The following is a 25,064-nucleotide window of genomic DNA, read 5'->3' as shown; positions in this document are numbered from 1 at the left end:
GGAATTTTGTTGTACAACGTGGACATAGGATGGGAGTGCAATGGTATCAATTTTACCATCGACAAGGTTTGGAATTTTTAAGATTGGCTTTAAAAAAATAACCAGTTAACATGCTTTTCTTGTCCTTTTTTCCTCTTTTCTGTCACAAGGGGTTTGTAAACAAGCTGGATGAATTTATTCAATGGTTAAACGAAGCCATGGAAACCACTGAGAATTGGACACCTCCCAAAGCAGAGACGGATGGCCTTAAATTGTACCTGGAGACACACTTGGTAGGCAAGATTGTGCTGCTCTTGCTGTTAGTTAGGGAAGGATTTTAATGTGCTACTTGTTTGTTTATGGAGAATATCAGTTTTACTTATCAGAAGTCATTATATGCTAATAAACCAAGTTTTAATGGGGTAAACTGCAGAAGCTGAAAATTAACAGGCATTTCAAGTAATACTATGAAATCTAAATCCTCCATATTTCAAGCTATTTTTTCAAAACTTTTTCCAGAAAGGTAAGTAATTATTTTTAAAAATACCTTAGAAAATTTTACTAGACCTTTGCTCTCTAAAGTGACAATTGAAGGTTTTCCTCTTCTTAAAAAAAAAAAAAAAGAAAGAGGTAATTTTGATGACCATTCTAAGTTTTCTAGAATTCTTGTAAAATTAATGAACCTCTCATTATCAAGAGAGTCTACTTTATCTGTTCTACATTGGGTTATTTTAATAAAATATTTAAAACGATGATCTCCATCATTTTTGCTGCTATGTGGGTTTTTCAGCATATAATTAATACAACTGTCATTACACTGGTCCCTGTGCACAGGGAAATCCATGGAGAGGAAGTAGAAAACACTTGGATGAATATGCTTCTGAATATGTTAGAAGCAAGAATTATAGACTGGGGGACATTTGATGAACCTCATGAGGTTTTTACTGAATGCTTCAAATGGCCGATATCAATTATGAAGGGGTGGAAACCAAGTAGTGGAGTGTGATAAAGCGTGAAGAAAAAGCACGTTGTCATAGGAAATGAAAATTCAAGCTTTAAGGATCTCATCTTTATTCCTTTCACTGATAGCATAAAATCGACAAAGGCAATGAACACGAATCCTTGGGTACCCGACTGTGGGGCTGATTTTCTGCCCCTCTTACATACTCAGAATTTGGATTGAGTAAACAGTGTGTGGGAGTCCTGCATGTATGTTAGTTCACAGGGTTCCAGAACTGTTCCCTGTGATATTAAGTGAGAGAAGGAGAGAGAGGGAGAAGAGAGAAGGAGAGAAGAGGGGGAAGACAGAGAGGATGTTTTAGTTTTTTGCTGTTTGCATTTTGCAATGTATTTTATATCATTGCAAGAAAAACAGCCTCAAAATCCTATTGCTGAATGCAAATAGTCTTGTGAAAGATTAAAAAAGAAAATCACAAAACTGGTAGAGGATGCTTCTGTTTTTAGAGACCTGGGTTGATGGTGTGTAAATATGCCAGTGACCCTAACCACCTCTCTTGTACGTGGGTTTTTAAATACTGCCCTTAGTATTCAATTCCCTGTTGAGTAGAGCCTTGATTTTTTTTTAAAGAGGGCATTTCATAATAGCAAGATAAAGATATTCAGTGCTTTATAATGTAAATTGTATTAATTAGAATGTCAACTTTTCACTGGCATTGTTCTGACAGAAATTCTAATCTGTGTTTAAACAGGAGTATATGAACTTTATTTCACATTAAGTGTGCTGTCTTAATTTCTCTTGGTTTAATATTTTATGGAAAACACACATTTAGTTTTTGAGGTCCCAGAGGGCATGGGGACACAAAGGGCACTTTAACGCTAGACTATTTATTGAAATGAAAGCCAGGCTAGGAGAATATGAACCAAGGTCTCTCCTCTCTTTGGGAGTTGAGTGACACAACCTCTTTGTAACCAACGTGCACTCCTGGTCTCAAATCCGTACTACAGAATTCTTTACTTAGCATCCCTGTGTTGGCCTCTGTCTCATTCTAGCCCAACACTATCCACTAGAGCTTTCTGTGATGATGGAATATTCTATATTGCACATCCAATGTGCAATAACTAACCACACCTATCTACTGAGCACTTGAAATGTGGCTAGAGTAACTGAGGAAATGAATTTCTAACTCTGATTAACTTACGTTTGCATTTAAATTGCCACATGTGGCTTGTGACGACTGTATTCTAGTCCTGTAAATTGTGGAACTCTTTACAGAAGTAATGAATGGCAAGTATCCAGTACCTGCCTCATAATGACATTCTCATTCAAAATGTGAAAATCATTATCCCCTTTGCTGTGGATCTCTACCTCAGATCCACAACAAACAGCCCTTCTTGAAATGTTTATCTCTTAAAGAATAACCTTATTCCCGCCTAATGGTCAACACTTTCTTGAATGAATTTTCTCCACCATCATGTCTGTATTAGTTGGACTAGAGATAACATGGGAACATCTTTACCTCTGCTTTGCGAATAGTGAGGGACTGTAATCTCCAGATTTTTTTTTTTTTTTTTTTTTTTGCGGTACGTGGGCCTCTCACTGTTGTGGCCTCTCCCGTTGCGGAGCACAGGCTCCGGACGCGCAGGCTCAGCGGCCATGGCTCACGGGCCCAGCCGCTCCGTGGCATGTGGGATCTTCCCGGACCAGGGCATGAACCCGTGTCCTCTGCATCGGCAGGCGGGCTCTCAACCACTGTGCCACCAGGGAAGCCCTGTAATCTCCAGATAATTTCAGGGGCTGAAATTATGAATAATACTGTTTAACAGTTACTGAAGACCTACTGGGTGTGGATTACCATTGAATGATACTTAAAGACAATTATTGAGTCACTCTTTTACTGCATGCTGTGTCTGCTAGTCTAGATACAGCCTGTTGTTTAAACATCTTTCAAACTCTGAGTTACTGTCTATATGAGCACAATGTCTGTCTACATATCTCCTGAGCAATATTGTCATTTATATTTTTTATTGTATTTCCTTACTGTGGTGCTGAGTTAATATTAGGTTATTCTTCTCAAAAGAAGGCATAAAGGGCTTCCCTGGTGGTGCAGTGGTTGAGAGTCCGCCTGCCGATGCAGGGGACACGGGTTCGTGCCCCGGTCCAGGAGGATCCCACATGCCGCAGAGCGGCTGGGTGCGTGAGCCATGGCCACTGAGCCCGCGTGTCCGGAGCCTGTGCTCCACAACGGGAGAGGACACAACAGTGAGAGGCCAGCGTACAGCAAAAAAAAAATTAAATAAATAAAAGAAGGCAAAAAATATCTACCTTTCCATAAAGAAAGTATACAACTAAGTCTAGAGATTTATATTTCTTAGTTCACACTGTATAAGTCATTACTGCTCCTTAATGAGTGGGCAAGAGGTATTTATTTGCAAGATTATCTAGTATGTAGACTTAGCTACATGAGTTTCATTACACATCTCTATAGAGTCTATAATTTAAACATTAAACCAACAGATGTACAAGCCTCTGAGTCCGGTGTCTCCCCTGAGTTAATAATGTGTTAGAATAGTTGGCACCCTGCAATATTTATTATAAACAAAAGCAAATAAACAATAACAAAAGTTGTACATTTATATTTTGATACTTAATTCAATTCTTTTCCATAACAGTAACCAGGGGTTTTCACCAACACAAATCAATTAAACCTTCACAATACCTTTATGAGAGATATGAAGGAGCTTTATTCTAACTGTAAGAAATACTGTGAAATTGCAATGATACATCAATGATTTTCCATGATAATTAATCATCTGCTTGCAACCTGGCTGCTCCTTCAAAAATACAATTCCTATCTTTTTAGAAAATGACATTTGCAGGAAAATGTTTGAATTTTGCAAGTATTGAGCATATTGGACATTGCTCTTTGAAAACCACTTTTAAAATAGCATTGTATACATATCTTCTTGAATGGATTCCCTTCTTCTTCACTTCTGTCCACTTTTTTTTTTTTGTTTGTTTTTTTGTTTTTTGTTTTTTGCTGTACGTGGGCCTCTCACTGCTGTGGCCTCTCCCGTTGCGGAGCACAGGCTCCGGACACACAGGCTCCGCGGCCATGGCTCGCGGGCCCAGCCGCTCCGCGGCATGTGGGATCTTCCGGGATCGGGGCACGAACCCTAGTCCCCTGCATCGGCAGGCGGACTCTCAACCACTGCGCCACCAGGGAAGCCCCTGTCCACTTTTTTAACAGCTTCGTTGAGGTATAATTGGCATACTAAATTGTATATACTTAATGTAAACAATTTTGCATGTTTTGACAAATGACAAATGTATACACCCATGAAACCATCACCACAGTCAAGGTGGTGAACATACCCATCACCTCCAAAAGCCTCTTCATGACCCTTTGTAATTGCTCCCTCCCTTCCCTCTCAGCCTTTCCTTCATCCCTAAATAATCAAGGGTCTACTTTCTGTCACTGTTAGATTGTACTTTCTAGAATTTTGCATAAATGGAATCAAACAACATGTTCTCTTTCTCTCTCTTTTTTTTTTCTTTTTTGGTCTGGTTTCTTTCACCCAGCATACTTATTTTGATGTTGTATGTTCCAATTGTTCATTCATTTTTATTGCTGAATAGTATTCCATTGCATAGTTATAACACAATTTGTTTACCCATTCAACCGATGGTGGACACTAAGGTTGTTTCCCTCACCACCATTTTTATTGGCTAAAGAAGCAAAAGTCACCAAAAGATACATGTAAGTAGAAGCATCATAAATAGTTCTTTGTGGGCTATTTAGATTTTTTTCCTTTGAAAGAATTTATATTATCTTCAGAGTTAGACTGCTGAAGAGTAAAGCAGCAGAGCATGACAGCAACTTCTCCCTCAAGAGATTACATTTCATGTCCGTTTGCTTCCGAAAAGATAACTGTCATCTCCCAAATAGTTTTTATACATGCCTAATTCACAAAATGGTACCACATCATATGCAATCAATTGCAGGAAAACAAAGCAGAAGTTTTTTTAAAAATCTGTAGCCAATCAGAGTATCTAGTAGGAGAAAGCAAAGTCAAATGGACACCAGACATCTGTGCGATAATTAGGAAAAAGAGCCAAGCATAAAGGCCTGGCTTAAACTTGGGAGATAAATTTGCATAGGTAGCACCATGTCATGTTGGGCAAACATTAACCAACCACATAGAAATAGCCTTGGAAAAACAATATTCTTAATTCAATTTGATAAATGAGAAAATGGGGGTAATGGTGATGATGAATTCATATATGTTAAGCACCTGCGAGTGCCAGGCAGTTGTTTATGTGTTAGGAATACATGATGAATGAGTTTCGCTTCTTTCTTCTAGGGATTTGCAATCTAAGGGAGATGACCATAGATTAAATATATTCATCTGTGGACCCATAAATGATGAATGTAATAAAATTTTGAGCAGTAAATTTCTTGTAGGATAAGCAAAGTACTGTTTGGAGCACAGAGCAAAGTTTTATTGGTTCTTCCTCAGAGTAGGGAAGGCTCAGAGAGGTAATTTGACGTAGACCTCACAAGCCATATATGATTTGTTGGATAAAGAGGGAAGGAGAGGAGATGGGAGGACATTTTATGGGCAAGTAAGGGAGGTGGGGTGAGCCATCTGGTGTGGCTGAGGCTAAGTTGTGTCCTGCAGGTTAGGGCTGGGTGGTAAAAGAGATTGAATGTCCTTTTAATGGATTGAACTTTTCTCTGGGGGCAATGGGGACTCATTGAAGGTTTGATTTTATTTTAAAACAGGAGAGTGACAAGAATCAACTAAATCCCATGGGGGAAGGGTCAGCTTGCCATAGATTAACTGGATAAGTCCATGGCTTAAATGAGAGAATAACAATGGGCATAATGGAAAATGGATATGAGTATAACAATCTGCCCTTGAAGGGTCTGAAATTTTTTCCTCATTCCTTATTGTGTCATTACTCTAAGTACTTATAAAAACAGACTGAACTAAACTAATAATACGACTGGCTAACAAAAGCTCAGTACAGATGTTTTCCTGCCTTTACCATCTATATTTAGGTATTTGTATCATTTTTTTAAAAATAGCTTTCATTTGTATCATAAGAAAAACAATATACTTCTCACAAAGTTTTTAGTCATACCAGAAAATTTCCCAAAATACATTCAGCTGTGTTTCTTTTGCTTGCCCTTCTGTGTCTACCTGTGTTCCATTTCTCATTGATTGAAGTGAAGAGATGACAGGCTCTCCGTTTTCCCACTTCCTGGTGCCCAGCTCTCCCTGCCTACCCTCCTCTGCTGAGAGGACAGGCAGCTCTGGTCCAAGAAAGCTGAGCTTCACAACACGAGCAGCTACCACATGCCTGTACTCTTCAGTTAACAACAGACACTTGATTACGCTTCAAAAGCCTGAGCTGTCTCAGTTTGGCTGCCACCTCCCCTCAGCCTTGCTGAGTAGGGCTGGTGACCTCATAGAAGCTTTGAAGTTCCATTTGCTTGTCCCCCTTGATTCCTGTCAGTTTAAAGTGAGTAGCTGAGAGTTTAGCAGGCAGAAGCATTACTTCTGTTTGAGGGATTTGAGATACTCGACTCCCAGCCTTGAGTTACTTACTTTGGTAGCTTGTGGATCTTGTGGATGGAAAGATCTGCTGGAAATTTATAGCACTTAGGCATTTTGAGGTTGATGCCTGGGGACAGGAGGCTCATTTTGGACATGTGAAAGTCCTGGACCACATTCTTTTGCTCATATAACTTATTCTATGCATCGAGGAGACAAATAGTGTTGTCTTCCTTTTCAGTTAAAAAGGATCCCTGAACTGTTCCAAGCACCTGGGAACGTACTTTTTGCCTGACTCAGTTTAGGGACTCTTGTTCCCATCATTTTAAAAATTGCTGTCGGAGATTGGTTCAAGGTGGCGGAGTAGAAGGATGTGCGCTAACTCCCTCTTGCGAGAGCACTGGAATCACAACTAACAGCTGAACAATCATCGACAGGAAGACACTGGAACTCACCAAAAAAGATACCCCACATCCAGAGACAAAGGAGAAGCCACAATGAGACGGTAGAAGGGGCGCAATCACAATAAAATAAAATCCCATAACTGCTGGATGAGTGACTCACAAACTGGAGAACACTTATACCACAGAAGTCCACCCACTGGAGTGAAGATTCTGAGCCCCACATCAGACTTCCCAACCTGGGGGTCCGGCAATGGGAGGAAGAATTCCTAGAGAATCAGACTTTGAAGGATAGTGGGATTTGATTGCAGGACTTCTACAGGACTGGGGGAAACAGAGACTCCACTCTTGGAGGGCACACACCAAGTAGTGTGTGCATCGGGATCCAGGGGAAGGAGCAGTGACCCGAGGGGAGACTGAACCAGCCCTACCTGCTAGTGCTGGAGGGTCTCCTGCAGAGGCGAGGGCGGCTGTGGCTCACTGTGAGGACAAGGACACTGGCAACCGAAGTTCTGGGAAGTACTCCTTGGCATGAGCCCTCCCAGAGTCTGCCATTAGCCCCACCAAAGAGCTGGGTAGCCTCCAGCATTGGGTCGCCTCAGTCCAAACAACTAACATGGAGGGAACCCAGCCCCACCCATCAGCAGAGAAGCAGATTAAAGTTTTACTGAGCTCTGCCCACCAGAGCAACACCCAGCTCTGCCCACCACCAGTCCCTTCCATCAGGAAACTTACACAAGCCTCTTAGATAGCCTCATCCACCAGAGGGAAGACAGCAGAAGCAAGAAGAACTACAATCCTGCAACCTGTGGAACAAAAAACACATTCACAGAAAGATAGACAAGATGAAAAGGCAGAGGGCTACGTACCAGATGAAGGAACAAGATAAAACCCCAGAAAAACAACTAAATGAAGTGGAGATAGGCAACCTTCCAGAAAAAGACTTCAGAATAATGATAGTGAAAATGATCCAGGACCTCGGAAAAAGAATGGAGGCAAAGATTGAGAAGATGCAAGAAATGTTTAACACAGACCTAGAAGAATTAAAAAAGAAACACTAGAAGAATTAAAGAACAAAAAAACAGAGGTGAACAGTACAGTAACTGAAATGAAAAATACACTAGAAAGAATTAATAGCAGAATAACTGAGGCAGAAGAACGGATAAGTGACCTGGAAGACAGAATGGTGGAATTTCTGCCACAGAACAGAATAAAGAAAAAAGAATGAAAATAAATGACGACAGCCTAAGAGACCTCTGGGACAATATTAAACACAACATTCACATTATAGGGGGTCCCAGAAGGAGAAGAGAGAGAGAAAGGAACTGAGAAAATATTTGAAGAGATTTTAGTCGAAAACTTCCCAAACAAGGGAAAGGAAATAGCCACCCAAGTCCAGGAAGCGCAGAGAGTCCCAGGCAGGATAAATCAAAGGAGAAACATGCCGAGGCACATAGTAATCAAATTGACAAAAATTAAAGACAAAGAAAAATTATTGAAAGCAACAAGGGAAAAATGACAACATACAAGGGAACTCCCATAAGGTTAACAGCTGATTTCTCAGCAGAAACTCTACAAGCCAGAAGGGAGTGGCATGATATATTTGAAGTGATGAAAGGGAAGAACCTACAACCAAGATTACTCTACCCGGTAAGGATCTCATTCAGATTTGACGGAGAAATCAAAAGCTTTACAGACAAGCAAAAGCTAAGAGATTTCAGCAACACCAAACCAGCTCTACAACAAATGCTAAAGGAACTTCTCTGAGTGGGAAACACAAGAGAAGAAAAGGACCTACAAAAACAAACCCAAAACAATTAAGAAAATGGTCATAGGAACATACATATCGATAATTACCTTAAACGTGAATGGATTAAATGCTCCAACCAAAAGACACAGGCTCGCTGAATGGATACAAAAACAAGACCCATATATACGCTGTCTACAAGAGACCCACTTCAGACCTAGGAACACATACAGACTGAAAGTGAGGGGATGGAAAAAGTTATTCCATGCAAATGGAAATCAAAGGAAAGCTGGAGTAGCAATACTCATATCAGATAAAATAGACTTTAAAATAAAAAATGTTACAAGAGACAAGGAAGGACACTACATAATGATCAAAGAATCAATCCAAGAAGAAGATATAACAATTATAAATATATATGCACCCAACATAGGAACACCTCAATACATAAGGCAACTGCTAACAGCTATAAAAGAGGAAATCGACAGTAGCACAGCAATAGTGGAGGACTTTAACACCTCACTTACACCAATAGACATATCATCCAGAAAGAAAATAAGGAAACAGAAGCTTTAAATGGCACATTAAACAAGATGGACTTTATTGATATTTATAGGACATTCCATCTAAAAACAGCAGATTAATCTTTCTTCTCAAGTGCAAACAGAACATTCTCCAGGATAGATCACATCTTGGGTCACAAAGCAAGCCCTAGTAAATTTAAGAACATTGAAATCATATCAAGCATCTTTTCTGACCACAACACTATGAGATTAGAAATCAATTACAGGGAAAAAAACGTAAAAAGCACAAACACATGGAGGCTAAACAATGTGTTACCACATAACCAAGAGATAGCTGAAGAAATCAAAGAGTAAATTAAAAAATGTCTAGAGACAAATGACAATGAAAACACGACGATCCAAAACCTACAGGATGCAGCAAAAGCAGTTCTAAGAGGGAAGTTTATAGCTATACAAGCCTACCTCAGGAAAAAAGAAAAATCTAAAATAAAAATCTAACCTTACACCTAAAGGAACTAGAGAAAGAAGAACAAACAAAACCCAAAGTTAGTAGAAGGAATGAAATCATAAAGATCAGAGTGGAAATAAATGAAATATAAACAAAGAAAACAATAGCAAAGAACAATAAAACAAAAAGCTGGTTCTTTGAGAAGATAAACAAAATCGATAAACCATTAGCCAGACTCATCAAGAAAAAGAGGGAGAGGACTCAAATCAATAAAATTAGGAATGAAAAAGGAGACGTTACAACAGACACAGCAGAAATACAAAGCATCCTAAGAGACTACTACAGGCAACTCTATGCCAATAAAATGGACAACCTGGGTGAAATGGACAAATTCTTAGAAATGGGTAACCTTCCAAGACTGAACCAGGAAGAAATAGAAAATATGAACAGACCAATCACAAGTAATGAAATTGAGACTGTGATTAAAAATCTTCCAACAAACAAAAGCCCAAGACCAGATGGCTTCACAGGTGAATTCTATCAAACATTAGAGAAGAGCTAACACCCATCCTTCTCAAACTCTTCCAAAAAATTGTAGAGGAAGGAACAGTCCCAAACTCATTCTATGAGGCCACCATCACCCTGATACCAAAACCAGACAAAGATACTACAAAAAAAGAAAATTAATGACCAATATCACTGATGAACGTAGATGCAAAAATCCTCAACAAAATAGTAGCAAACAGAATCCAATAACACGTTAAAAGGATCATACACCATGATCAAGTGGGATTTATCCCAGGGATGCGAGGATTCTTCAATATACACAAATCAATTAATGTGATACACCATATTAACAATTTGATCATCTCAATCGATGCAGAAAGAACTGTTGACAAAATTCAACACCCATTTATGATTAAAACTCTCCAGAAAGTGGGCATATAGGGAACCTACCTCTATGTAATAAAGGCCATATATGACAAACTCACAGCAAACATCATTCTCAATGGTGAAAAACTGAAACCATTTTCTCTAAGATCAGGAACAAGACAAGGATGTCTACTCTCACCACTGTTATGCAACATAATTTTGGAATTCCTAGCCACGGCAATCAGAGAAGAAAAAGAAATAAAAGTATACAAATTGGAAAAGAAGAAGTAAAACTGTCACTGTGTGCAGATGACATGATACTATACATAGAGAATCCTAAAGATGCTACCAGAAAACTACTAGAGCTAATCAATGAATTTGGTGAACTAGCAGGATACAAAGTTAATGCACAGAAATCTCTTGCATTCCTATACACTAATGATGAAAAATATGAAAGAGAAATTAAGGAAACACTGCCATTTACTGTTTCAACAAAAAGAATAAAATACCTAGGAATAAACCTACCTAAGGAGACAAAAGACCTGTATGCAGAAAACTATAAGACACTGGTGAAAGAAATTAAAGATGATAGAAACAGATTGAGAGGTATACCATGTTCTTGGATTGGAAGAATCAATATTGTGAAAATGACTATATTACCCAAAGCAATCTACAGATTCAATGCAATCCCTATCAAATTACCAATGGCATTTTTCACAGAACTAGAAGAAAAAAATCTTAAAATTTGTATGGAGACACAAAATACCCCGAATAGCCAAAGCTGTCTTTAGGGAAAAAAACGGAGCTGGAGGAATCAGACTCCCTGACTTAAGACTATACTACAAAGCTACAGTAATCCAGACAATATGGTACTGGCACAAAAACAGAAATATGGGTCAATGGAAGAGGATAAAAAGTCCAGATATAAACCCACATATCTCGTCACCTAATCTATGACAAAAGAGGCAAGGATATACAATGGAGAAAAGACAGTCTCCTCAATAAGTGGTGCTTGGAAAACTGGACAGCTACATGTAAAAGAATGAAATTAGAACACTCCCTAACACCATACACAAAAGTAAGCTCAAAATGGACTTGAGAACAAAATGTAAGACTGGACACTATAAAATACTTAGAGGAAAACACAGTAAGAACACTCTTTGACATAAATCACAGCAAGATCTTTTTCAATCCACCTCCTAGAGTAATGGGAATAAAAACAAAAATAAACAAATGAGACCTAATGAAACTTAAAAGCTTTTGCAAAGCAAAGGAAACTACAAACAAGACAAAAAGACAACCCTCAGAATGGGAGAAAATATTTGCAAATGTATCAACTGACAAAGGTTTAATCTCCAAAATATATAAACAGTCCATGCAGCTCAATATTAAAAAAACAAATAACCCAATGAAAAAATGGGCAGAAGACATAAGTAGACATTTCTTCAAAGAAGACATACAGGTAGCCAAGAAGCACATGAAAACGTGTTCAACATCACTAATTATTAGAGAAATGCTAATCAAAACTACAGTGAGATATCAGCTCACACCAGTTAGGATGGGCATCATCAGAAAATCTACAAACAACAAATGCTGGAGAGGGTGTGGAGAAAAGGGAACCCTCTTGCACTGTTGGTGGGAACATAAATTGATACAGCCACCATAGAGAACAGTGTGGAGGTTCCTTAAAAAACTAAAAGTAGATTTACCTTATGACCCAGCAATCCCACTCCTGGGTATATACCCTGCGAAAACCATAATTCAAAAAGACACATGTTCCACAGTATTCATTGCAGCACTATTTACAATAGCCAGGTCATGGAAGCAACCTAAATGCCCATCAACAGACGAATGGATAAAGAAGATGTGGTACATATATACAATTGAATATTACTTAGCCATAAAAAGGAACGAAATTGGGTCATCTGTAGAGACGTGGATAGATCTAGGGACTGCTGTATGGAGTGAAGTAAGTCAGAAAGAGAAAAACAAATATCGTATATTAATGCACATATGTGGAGCCTAGAAAAATGGTACAGATGAACCAGTTTGCAGGGCAGAAATAGAGACACTGATGTAGAGAACAAACGTATGGACACCAAGGGGGGAAAGTGGTGGTGGTGTGATGAATTGGGAGATTGGGATTGACATGTATACACTAATATGCATAAAATGGATAACTAATAAGAACCTGCTGTATAAAAAAAATAAAATAATTTTAAAAAGATAAAAATTGCTGTCATCCAGACATTTTACTGATTTATTACTTTATTCTTTTTCTTTAGAATGTGATGACTGTTTTAAAGTAGAATGACAGAGAAATACTGGATTTATTGAGCACTTGCTATTTAGGGTGGTGGTATGCTAAGCACTGAAGAGACAGTTTGCAGACTGCCTTGTACTATGAGGGTTTATGCACTATCGAAGGACACCATGTATGGACAAGAGCCAGTGCGTGACCTAACTCACTTGAGCCAGGATGCTGTCACCCACTATCTGTCTCCCTGTGTAGACCCATGTGCAGATCTTACTTATCTACTGTGTTACATGGAATTTTGGAATCTTGAAGCAATTCACCTGGCATAAATGATATTAAGATAAAAGTTTCAGGCCTGAAACAGATCTTTACTCTAGCCAGAAAAATGCCTGTCGTATCTACTGAAGGTTGTTGTGAAGATCACATAAACCTGTTGTAAGTGAGGATGCTTTGTTCATTTTGGAGGAGTTTTGTGCACCCCTCGGAGACCCTGAGAACAGGTGGTGTGAGAATCTCGGGTGTTCCTAGAGAGGTTGAATCTCTCCCCACCTACCCTGCCCTAATGATTCACCTGTGACTGTCACCTCCTTGAGGGACTGCTTGTGTCTTTTTGGTGTCTGCTCTGACCTCTGCCCTGCACATGCATAATAAGTACTAAACAAATCTGTTAAATGAAAAAATGAGCACTTGTAAAAGCAATGTTATGACCATTACAGCAGCAAATTATAGCTAATATTATAAATCATCAAACAATAACTGAGAATGTCTGCAAGGTAAATTATTTCCTCTACAGTTTCCAAATCAAAATGAACTCTGGTCACAGAGCTTTCGGGGTATTGTCTGGTATATTTGTGAAAAGAAAAACACCTATAGAGGGAAAAAATAGGATAGTTTCTTCTGCTTTCAGGGTGTAATTCATCCCCTTTGGCAAAAAACACATAGAAAATAAAATGTTAACTCAGATATTAGAAAGGCTAAGAAAATTCCACAGGTTAACATTACTATTTCAAAAGATGAAGACTGTATGACTACACAGGATGTTAATGACTTGACATTACGAAATTTATTAAACTTATTTTTAAAGCAATTTGGTTCCCCCTCTCAAATGTATGAAGCATCTGGGAGTTGGAATAGATCTTCCCCAGGCTGCCAAACAAATTTTTAATGAAACTGGAGTCCTTCAGGGATTGTCCTAAATCCACATAATATTCTTAGGTCTTGGTGTTTGCACTGGGACCTGTATATTAACAGATGTACGTGTGAATAATATACTTATATCCATCCATCACCTTGGTGACTCCACATCTGTAGGGGCTGCTGCACATCAATTATTCCACCACAGCGGGTAGAGAGATATTTGGGCCAGCATTGACCTCTTTTTCAATTAGGGCCTCAGAGCAGTGTGTTCTGGAAGTCACATGGTCCCTTTAGACAGAACCTCTGCAAATCCATTTGGCCTAATGTGGCCATGCTGGGAAGTCAATGTGATTACCTGTGCCAGGTGTGGAGGTAGCATCCAGAAAAGCAAATGAAAATTTGGTCACTAAGAGGCACCATCAACGTTCAGGCTCTCTCCCATCTATCTAATCCTTGAATAAGATATTAGCATGTCTATCAAAAAAAGAATGCCAGCCTTAGTAAAATATATTTACCTTCCACAAAAAAATGCAACTGCTTGTTTGAAAGAAATTGTGATTTGGTTGAGGAGCTAAATTCACTTTCGAATGCTTGGAAATGTTTTTATTATCTGCGGTTTCAGGAAAAAAAATTTCCTCAGGAAGAGCAAGGATTTTTGTCTTTATATCTTACTGCCTTTTTTTAAAAAAGGAAAATAATGTTTTTATAATGCTTTGCTTTTTGTTCATGAACTTGGAACATCTTTCTCAAGAGTACATAGTGCTTTTCATTTTTTAAAGCTTCTGATATTATACGTGGTGGTGTGGTGTGTTGCATATTGTCGTAACTAATAAATCAATGACAAATGTAGCCACTTCATTTTGTTGGGGAGATATATAATTGTGGTGGTGGCTGATCATTTATTTAATTATGTGGTAAGCACCATATGATGAGAGGGTAAAGTTAAATGGATGATTTGGGCTATCTCAGCCAGGGTACAGTTTACATGGCAATTACACCAGGATCATCTAAGTGTAATTGGCAAGTAATTTTGTAAGCGAAGGAACATGACAGCTCATTTACATGGTGTTCAATGAGTAAAATTTGGGGACATTTATCAACCACTTCCAAGTGAAGAGTGATTGCACCAATATAGCCCAAAATACTATAGGCAGCATTTTGAAAGCTTCGTGGAAGGTTTTTGGTACGAATCTTCATTCATTTGCTTCTTGAACATTTATTAGGTGTGTGCTGTGTGCCAGGCACTGTGCTAGGCATTGAAGATACAAGCACAGATGAAAAGTGAAGTTCTACTTTCAACTCATGGGTGGGAAGCAGACCATCATCAATAGTTATACAACAGTGTAGTAAGTAGAGGTTCGAGCTCTGCAGTTACTGTGGATGCTGAGGAGGGGAAACCAGGAGGCTGGAAGATGGTCAGGGAAAACTTGCTAGCAAGGGTGACACCTGAGATGAATTTTAAAGGATGAGTAGGGCTGAGCCAGGGGAGGGGAAAGAGGACGTTTCAGGCAGAGGTGCAAGCAAGAGCAGAATCTTAGATGAGCAAGATGACTGGTGTGAGCTGGTACATTTCAAGGCAGACCTGGGACCCAAGAGGCAGACTTGAGTGGGATCCCAGAGGCTCTGTAGGTCATGCTGGAGGCTGGACCTTATCCTGCAACCTGGGGAAGCCATCGGAGGCATTTAACAAGAGTTGTTTTGTAGACAGAACATTCTGTGTAATAAAATGTTTTTATTGAGCTATTGCAATATGCCAGGCTCTGTTCTACAGGTATCAAGGCATTTCATCCTCACAGCAACCCCATGAGATAGGCACTAACGTATCCCTCTTTTTACCTATGAAGAAACTGAGTACAAAGAGATTGCCCTGAGCTACACAGGGGGTGATGGAGGAGCCAGGATTTGAACCCAGCTTGTCCAGCTCCAGAGCCCATGCTTGTCCCCAGCACCCACACCATGTCATTAGTCCCCTTGATATAATCAACTGCAACCCCCTGTTTTTAAGATACACATTCCCCACCTCCTGTCCCTGCCGCTAGACTGTGAGCTCTATGAGGCCAGGAACTATATTTATCTTGCTCACAGCCACATCCCTCAAGTTTAGGATGATGCCTGCACCTTCATAGGCATGCCACAAATAAAGAAAAAAATGTAGTTTTGAGGGGGTCATGACTGGAGGCTGTTGAAGTCAGCCTGGCAAGGGATGATGATGAGGGCCTGAATCTAAGGCAGTGTTAGTCGATACAGAGAGGTGAGGATAGAGAAATAAATTGTCAGGGCTTGGTGATTGACTGGACGTGTGGATTTTGTTGGCATATTCTCACAGTGTTTCTGATCTCCAACTCCTACGCTGGAGAGATGACTTGGCAAAAGAATCCGAAGCTGAGGGAAGCTTGTGCTCCTATTCACAAAGCTCTCAAATTCCTGAGAAGAAACGTTGCGGACTCAGGATGAGAAGTTAGAAGAAACTTCCCTGGAGATAGTTAAAAATAGAATGAACACATCTGCCTGGGATGTGGAGGGACAGAGCTGCCCTAGGGTAGATGGATAGTTAGATGGCCTTTGGGATTCTTCCCGCTTTGAAAATTTTCTGCTTTAGAATAAAAATTCTCCTGAGCCACCTGTCCTTAACTGTGTGGCTTAACGATAAAATCGAAGTGTCCAAGAAATGGAAAATATTGAGTCCAAATGCCTGGATTGTAGATAAGGAAACAAGCCCAGAAGGGTTAGATGACTTGTCCAAGGGCACACAAAAGGAAGACTCAGATCACTGGTCTCTCAGTCCCCTGTTCCCTGGACTCTCAGAGAGCAGCATCTGTGTTTGGGTGCCCCCCTGGGCTGGGTGGTGGCCCAAAAGCAAAGAGAACCTGGTATCTGTACTTGAGGAGTTCAGAGAGCCTCAACAGTAAGTGCCACTTGTCACCTAAAAATGTCATAAAGTACCACTTGCTACACAGAACATTTGGAAAATAGAGAAAATGAATTTAAAAGTCTATAATGATTTTTCTTTAGCCCCACTCATTGCCAAGCACTGCTTCAATGCTTTACAATCATTATCTCTAATTCTTACAACTTGGAAGTTAGATAGTATTACTTTTCATTTTATGTTTCAGAAAGCTAAAGCCCTGAGAATTCATTCCATAAGAACAGGCTAAGTCCTACCCTGCACAAGTGGTGTTAACCTTTTGTTGCATTTCCCTATAGTCTTCTTTTTCTACACACTGGGACTAACCATTTACATAGTTACAGTTTAATCATGGATACAATTTGAACTTTCATTTTTTGGCTTGTAATGTGTTCTATCTATTTTTCATGTGATTTCATAGTCTTCATTTTAATGGCTGTATAATGTCTTATCAAGTTTTTCGGAGGTCCTTAAACAAAAATGTTTACTCATGAGAATCTTTCCATTTTGGGCACATGTGGCATTTGGAAGGTATATTTTATACTTTGAGTACCATTTGACCATCCTCTATGGATGGCATTGGGCAGAGCAGGAGAGAAACTGCCAGGCTGTGCACAGACGATCGTGGCTTTCTTCCCCACCAAGAGCCCCTCTGGGAATGCAGGATGGTGCTGGGCACAGCTCAGATGGAGCCCGGCTGGAGATGGCCTAAGGCAGATAGCAGGTGACTTTTCGAGCCTCTGCTTTTCTGACTGAACACATATGCCTCCTCCTGCCCTTGTGAAAAAGCAAGTTTTCATTTTCTTAGGGTAGTAAAAATCTTTTGTGGGAAGAAAAAGTGTCATCAAGTGTCTTATTCATCAGCATATATAGCATCTCTTTAAAATGACAGTGGGAGTAAAAGTTCATCAGTTCAATATGTCTTTCACATTTGGAGACTCCTGACTAATAAACCTCTGGTATTTATCATCAGAACAGCCAAAGAACTAAAATCTGGCACATGCTGTTCTCACGCACTGAGAAAAACTTAAAAAGACAGAAGATTTTCTCCATTTTTCCTTCTTCCATTCATTTAGAAGAAAAAACATACCTTTTTTTAATTAAAAAAAAATATGAGCATACAGAAACATCTGGCCTCCATTACCATAGCAGCCTCCTAAATGGCCTCCTTGTCTGCCCTTCTAAAGTCAACTCTGTATAAAAGCCAGAAAGATGTTTCTAGAACTGTACCGGTCACCCTCCCATGTTGTTGACCTCTTCTTCCATGACTCTTATGTCTCTTGGAGTTAAATACCATGTGTAGCTGCAGCTCCCACATCCCCTGCTTCCACCTTGTCCCAGCCATACCAAGCTGCTTCTGGCTCCTCTATTCCTGCTGTGGTAAAGCGTGTCTCCAGCCCCACATGCAAGTCAGTCCTTTCTTCACAAGTTCCCTGCCAGCCTCTGCAGAACCTGGTTCCCAGTTTGAGCTCCCACAGCATCTATCTAGCACTATCACGCTCATACGGAATATAGCCTACAATCTTATTTTTACTTGGCCTGCATGATACTTTAATTTTAAAAAATTAAATCTCATTGGGCATGCATATCACTGTTCAGTTTAAGGCCCTGCCACTCTCTGTTATACATCAAACCCCAATTACATATTTATTCTGTGCTGGGTCATATAAGGCTACTTGCTTTTGATCTCTTTTACCCAACAGACTATAAGCGGTGTGTGCTGGAATTGGGTATTGTTAATTTTTGTATCTATAGGCCTGGCAGAGACTGCTCAATAAATATCTGTTGTATTAATTTATGCTTTTTTTAAAAGCATAAATTATGTTGGGAAAGATGCAGTAACTCTTTTTGGCCTCTCTGTTCACAAACATTATAAAATTCATGGACCTCCATGGACCTGGCAGACACTAACAGTATTCCATGGGGATGGCAGAAAGTCTATGTTCATGATGTGATTCTGCTAAAACCTAGACATTTTGGATCTTTAAGCCTCTGAATGTGATTATGGTCTTTCCCACTATTTCCTGTACCAGGAGATTCATATCAATTCTTATGATCCCTCATGAGTAACTATCTTCATGTTTGTCATAGTTTTGTGCATCAAGGTGTACATTTCCTTGGTTTCATTTCATATCCACATGATCTCCATACTTCCATCAAACTGGGATCTTGAATGGAATAGGATAAGATGTAGTTTTTTATCTACTTAGTAAGGTGTGATCATGATTAAAGTACAATCAGTGTGCTTACCTGACAAGGAGTAATGCACCCATATCTATAGATGCTGGTGAGGCTAGGAATACCCATTGGTCAACCTGTGAAGTATCATCTTTTTGATAATCTAGTCCTTTGTCTCAGCCACTGTATTTTTCATTTCCTTAGTTATTCTCATCTAGATGTTCAGTTTCATGCAGCTGTAAAGACACTAAAAAAAGATGGGGTGTCTCACAGGTCCAAGATTACTCATATTTATGGAATTTCACATAATCATCAATGATGTAGATCTGTGGTACCTGTCTATGGCCATGTTGTTGCCATAAATTAAATCTCCAGAGAATGCCCTGCATTTTCAGGGACTGCTATGGATGTTGCAGAGGGACTATATGCCATAAGACATTGCTGAGGAAACATGTTAGTAGCACAAGAATGGAAATGTGTCCAGGTATCAAGTTCAAAAAAAAAAAAAAAAAAAGAAAAGAAAAGAAAAAACTCTTTCGCCTAAGCTTCCTTCCCTAGGGAAGAAGTGGGGGCAGAATGGGGAGAGTTTATTATAGAATCCTTTAGCAGCCAGAAATTTCATTGACAATTCTGTTAATGTGCCTGCTTGCCTGCCTTCTCAAGAGGCCCATTGTGAATTCCTTACTTGATATTATTAATGGTTAATGGATGCACCTGAAAATTAAGCAATATTGTACCATTTGGGTAATAGTTATATTAAATGGTTCTTTCCTATAGCATAAAGCTTATCTTTTTTGTAATAATGAATACTTCATCTTTTCCAATGTCCTAATCAAATGCTTCCACATCATCCTGAGGCAGAACCAGATCCAGCTGCATCTATTCTATGCGATTGGCTTCAATTATGTAAAATTGTCCAACCTACCCACAGGTCCTAAGGTTCTCTTTTGCTGAGACATAGGCCTGATGCACATCTTCGGAAGCTCATGATTACCAACCATTCAGCACTAGTCTGTTGTAAGTAAACAGAGAATCAAAGAGAACACTAGGCTAATTTTACAGTTATGAGGAAATCTCTAGAATAGATTTCTTCCTAAATGTTGGCATTCTCGGGTTGATCTCAAGTATTTTTCTTTTCCATGTCCCTTCTCCCTGAAACACAAACATGTACCTCAATCAGCATGGCATTGCTTCAGAGTTGATGATTTCCACTGCAGTGGCAAAAAGTAAATAACAGTCGTGTTTTGGCTATAAATAATAATTATTTAATTTTTAATAGCTATTATATCGTTTGAATTGACCAAAAGCATCAGGCTTCTGATACATTGCCATACTTTATTTTATTTAACCAAATACCTGTAGCTGAAAGAGGGCAATACAAGAAATAGTGAACAACCCTTGGGGAAACCAGTAAGTCTCTTTCTGCCATATTATGCTGAAACTTTACTGTTTCTTATGCTTCTAGTAAGATAAAATGATTCATCATTTTGGAGTAATTTTTTTTAGTCAAAATTCTTATCTTTATACTTCAAGTTCTGATCTGCCTGTCCCTATCTCCTTCATTTTCAGCTTATTTTGACTGTTGTGCTTTTTCTTTTGAGCTTTAAAAGACCCCTTTTTTCCACTAAGAAAAAGACTCACCAATGAACATCCAAGGTGATTGAGGATGCCCTTTGATGTTCAGGGGCCATGCCTTATACCCCTTAAATTGCTATTACCCTGTCCAGTGTACAGAATAGGCATAATACATGGTTTCTGAATGAATGAATGAGTGAAAGAATGGAAAAATTAATATCTAATTTCATAATTTATGGTTGTTTAACCTCTTTCATCCAAATTACATTCCAGCTGAGACTATCAGCTTGAATTTCTGTCAAATATTCTTATTACTAAGTTCAGTGTATAGCACATGCAGCCATTGCTCAGTGAGTGTTTAGCGAGAGCAAAGTATATTGTATACTTTGGAGCCCTATTATGGAGAAACCGAAATGTGGCACACAGTCTTTCAAAATCCATACTTTTTCAAATTAGTCAAGCCAAGGAATGGATTTTCACCCTGAAGACTAACCATTGATTCAACAGATTGGTCACTATGATTACTCTCCATTGGACCTCCTGTGTTTGGAACACCTTATAACATTCCAGAGACGGAAAAATCTTTGGAAAACCATCTGTGTTTCTTGAAATATTTAAATGGAAACCTTCCCCTTGAGAGAGTCCTATTGATCCAGTTCAGCAGATATCCACTATTCCCGCAAACATTTATTGAACACCTTGTATGTGACATGAGTTGGAAATAAATGTGAAACTGGCAATTCTTTCGATTGTAGTTCTTTCTTGCTTATAGTTTGGTAGGCAAGTGTAGGAATAAAGCAGAATTCAGTATGATAAATTCTACAATAGAAGCAGGTATAAGGAGCAGAGGAAGCCGAGAGAGGGGAGTAATTAATTCTGTGTAAGGCATTAGGGAAGGCTTCCTGAAAGAAATGGCTCTGAGCTGGAATTCATCCATAACAGTCTTTGTCTTTTGGATGACTATCATGAGTGAAAAATGCCCCTCATGTACTTGATGTATTCATTTATAACTCAATGTCATATTGTAAGGAATAAACTTAAAATTCAAACATTTGAAAAACATTGGACTCCTCACTACAGCACCTGAATCCACCTCAATATCCTGTGGTTTGTGTGATATCTAAGAAACAGCTGAATCAAACCCCACTATATTAATGGATTTACATATGTGCATATAAGGCTAATATAATTTATGTTGCCAATCTTTTTATGGTTTCATAAATAGTGCTATCAGTAACATTTCTAAAAAGTGACAAAATGAGCTCATATGTGCTGGTAGGAATTCAATAGAACACTGCTACTCTTGATATAGCCTACGGGATGTGACTTTTCATAAAAACCTAATGAATTTCTAGATTTGTCAGCTGTTTCCAAACAGATGCACTCTGCTAATCTAATGGAAACATTCTGAGCCCAGATCGCAAATATCAATAGCTTTTAGTATTGCAAATTAGTTTGTCTATTGGGTAAATTGGACTGTGTGGCTCTTGATAAAAAGTCGCAAGTAATTTTGTACGGATGTTTTAACTGCCTTGCCAGGCTTTGATGCTCGTATTTTTCCTTGCAGAGTTTTAAGTTGAATGTAGACAGTCATTGTGCTCTCAAGGAAGCTGTGGAGGAGGAAGGACTCCAACTTCTCGAGCTTATTGCATCTCACAAAGCAGGTAAATCCTCCTGAAATATTGCAAGTCTTTATGTCTCCAGACTATTAAGAATGAAGAAGCATTGCTGTAAATTACTGCATATATTCACTTCCTTATGTATTATTAATATTTACATTATCAGATTGACCTTCAAGATTTATAAATGTTTCATATACTGCATACAATGCTGTGATACTTGTAAGATGAAATACTGCCTCCAAATGGTCTGTTCATTTGGGGCTTGCTGTTCGCCTGAGTTTCAATTGAAATCACATTCCTGAAAACTTCACTGACATGCTTTTTGATGGAGGTGCTCTGGAAATAACATTAAGATAATGAATGAGAATTGTGCATATAGTTATAATGCATATGCATTCAGGTACTTATAGATATCATTACAGATATAAGGCAGGCAGTCTAGAGATACCTGCTTATTTCCCTGCCCGTTCACACACATGAACGTTTTGCATGTTCTTTGCTGGTCATTGCATTAGCAGAGTTTTGGCCTTAGACCAATTCTTACTCCAGTATTAATGTATTTATGAGGAACAGATTATAAATAAAAAATAGTTTTGTCATTTGGTTATACTTATCCTGGTAGTAAAAGACCATAAGACAGGATGAATTACAGTTTGGCACTTGTTTTGAGCTTACCACAGCTAAATAAGAAAAGAGCAGCATTAATCTGATGTGCTAATACTAAAGACTGCTGTCTTAAATCTGGCCCATTTACTATAGTTCGGGCTGAATTAACTTTACCTATTTCCATACATTTTCTGATCATTATAAAGTCTCCACACAGATACACACAGGGCCTTTTATTTGGAATGTGAAGCTATAGTGTTAATAATTTTTATGTATCGTGATTTTTTGTTCCATATACATTTTTTTAGTCAATATATTAAATCTAAGTCGATTCCAAACCGTGCATCTATGTGGTTATCCCATTTTTGTGTACTTATGCCTTCTGTCAAGTCAAAAATCCCCAACCTCTGTTTTGAGTGGCAGGTGATGGTAATGGTTGCTTAAAATTATGTTTATTGTTAGAAATATCCATCTAATTTGCTAAATGAAAAACAATAATGGGTAAAAATGCAGTTGAGTTCGTAACTTGTGCTTTCTCCTCCTTTTGGAGAAGGACTTAAGGACATGCTGCGGATGATAGCAAGTCAATGGAAGGAGCTGCAGAGGCAAATCAAACGGCAACACAGCTGGATTCTCAGGGCTCTGGATACCATCAAAGCTGCGATTCTGGCTACTGATGTGTCTGTGGAGGGTGAGGAAGGGACGGGAAGCCCCAAGGTAAGTGGCTTGAAGTTTGTCTTATTTCCTCTTATTTCTGTCTTCTTTTGAACTAGGCACCACTGAAGTTTTCTTTCTACCCCTAAGGCTTTTCGTTTTTACTGTGTAAACTTTATATATCTCTCTCTCTATAGGTATGTATAAACAAAATGAAATGGTTAAGTTTAAAACAATAAAAAAGCCTACAACTTTCAAGTTTTCCAGGAAGGGGTCTTTTTGTGAAAAGTGGCAGAGTAGGAGGGGGAAAGTACTTTAGCGGTAGGAGAAAGGGGGACATAAAACATTTAGTAAACAAAACATAAAGCATCTTTAACATGAATAATCAGAATGGTTTTAAATTGTTTTGTTGCAACTATAAATCACTATAATCAGTGCAATCACTCAGCTCTGACATCCATTAGCCGCTTGGTTACAGCAAATTAACAAAGAAGAGAGAAAGTGATTCATTATCTCATTCCTGTTAATGACTATCAGATGCATTGCCTAATTAGGGGATGGTCATTGTAGTGGGAAGAAGGTCATATGCTTTGCTACAAATCTTTTTGCTCTGAGTGTAAGTTCTCCATAATGGTGCATGCACCGAATGCATGTACTTTAAGAATGAATATTGACATGTTTTGGTTATCTACTTTAGTTTTACAAAATAATCCGTAAAGCATATGCAGTTAAATTTTAAATGAGGTACCTTCTGATACAGTGCACCACTGTTCTAAAGGTATCTTTGGACTCATGAGGTGGAAGATAATGGACTCATGAAGTAGAAGATAATTTTATTAATTTGATATTTTCTTGCAATCTCTCTTTTCTTTTGTATTTGTTCTTTTGTGAAAGTTGATGCAGAAAACCAGTCTCATAATAGACTAAGCATGGAAACATACTGTAACATGGGGGGAAACAGATTTAAGAGTTCATGGCTTCTATTCCTGGCATGGACAAAGTAATTAAATCATCATCAAGTCACATTTATTCAGTCCCCATGTGGATTGGCATTGGGCTAAATGGATACAGAGCAAGTTAAACAAACTCTCTGCCCTCTGAGCCTCACATTCTCAAGTGCAGGCAAGGAGAAACCCAATCTGCCCTGCAGTGGTGAGGCCATGCAGCCAGTGAAAAACTTAGGTGGTTTATAGCTTTGGAATCTCGAACAACAACCTTGAACTTATTTGTTGGAAACAGAGGGTGGAATGATGAGCTCAGTTCCCTTTAAAGAAGGTTCCATGGAGGAGGTCACATTTCAGGAAATACTTGAAGGAAGGAAGAGAGGTGGCTTGGCACATGCACACATATTTTAGGAAGTGACGTGATGAAAGGATCAAAGCTGGAACTAATCATAGGGAATGGAGAGTGTCTTCAGCAGACTTCTCAGGGCAGAAGTGGAGCCCTTTCAAGGAGCAGACTGCAGGAAGAAGTTGATTGGGCTAATACTTTGGCTGGGGTAGCGGGCAGTGATGATGAGAAAGGACACAACTAAAAACTTTGTTGTGTTTTATTTATTTAACAAAAATGAACTGAGTGCTTACTTTTTAAAAGCTATCCTGTATTGGATGCATTCCACATGCCAGACACGGTTCTACAG

General features: G+C 38.9%; 1 protein-coding gene across 2 annotated transcripts in view; it reads left to right on the top strand.

Moving 5' to 3' along the window:
* AKAP6 (A-kinase anchoring protein 6) overlaps window positions 1-25,064 on the top strand; it is a 499,176-nt gene that overhangs the window by 247,642 nt on the left and 226,470 nt on the right. Inside the window, exons 6-8 of one of the 2 annotated variants that reach the window (XM_060096326.1) lie at window positions 150-272; window positions 22,111-22,207; window positions 23,325-23,488. In XM_060096326.1, the coding sequence (XP_059952309.1) occupies window positions 150-272; window positions 22,111-22,207; window positions 23,325-23,488 (384 nt within the window). Of the gene's footprint in view, window positions 1-149; window positions 273-22,110; window positions 22,208-23,321; window positions 23,489-25,064 lie in introns of both variants that reach the window. The other variant, XM_060096325.1, reaches the window with a different exon arrangement.

This window comes from Mesoplodon densirostris, chromosome 4 (assembly GCF_025265405.1).
Source record: "Mesoplodon densirostris isolate mMesDen1 chromosome 4, mMesDen1 primary haplotype, whole genome shotgun sequence".
NCBI classification, from domain to species: Eukaryota; Metazoa; Chordata; class Mammalia; order Artiodactyla; family Ziphiidae; genus Mesoplodon; species Mesoplodon densirostris.
This window is presented reverse-complemented; position numbering and strand designations above follow the sequence as displayed.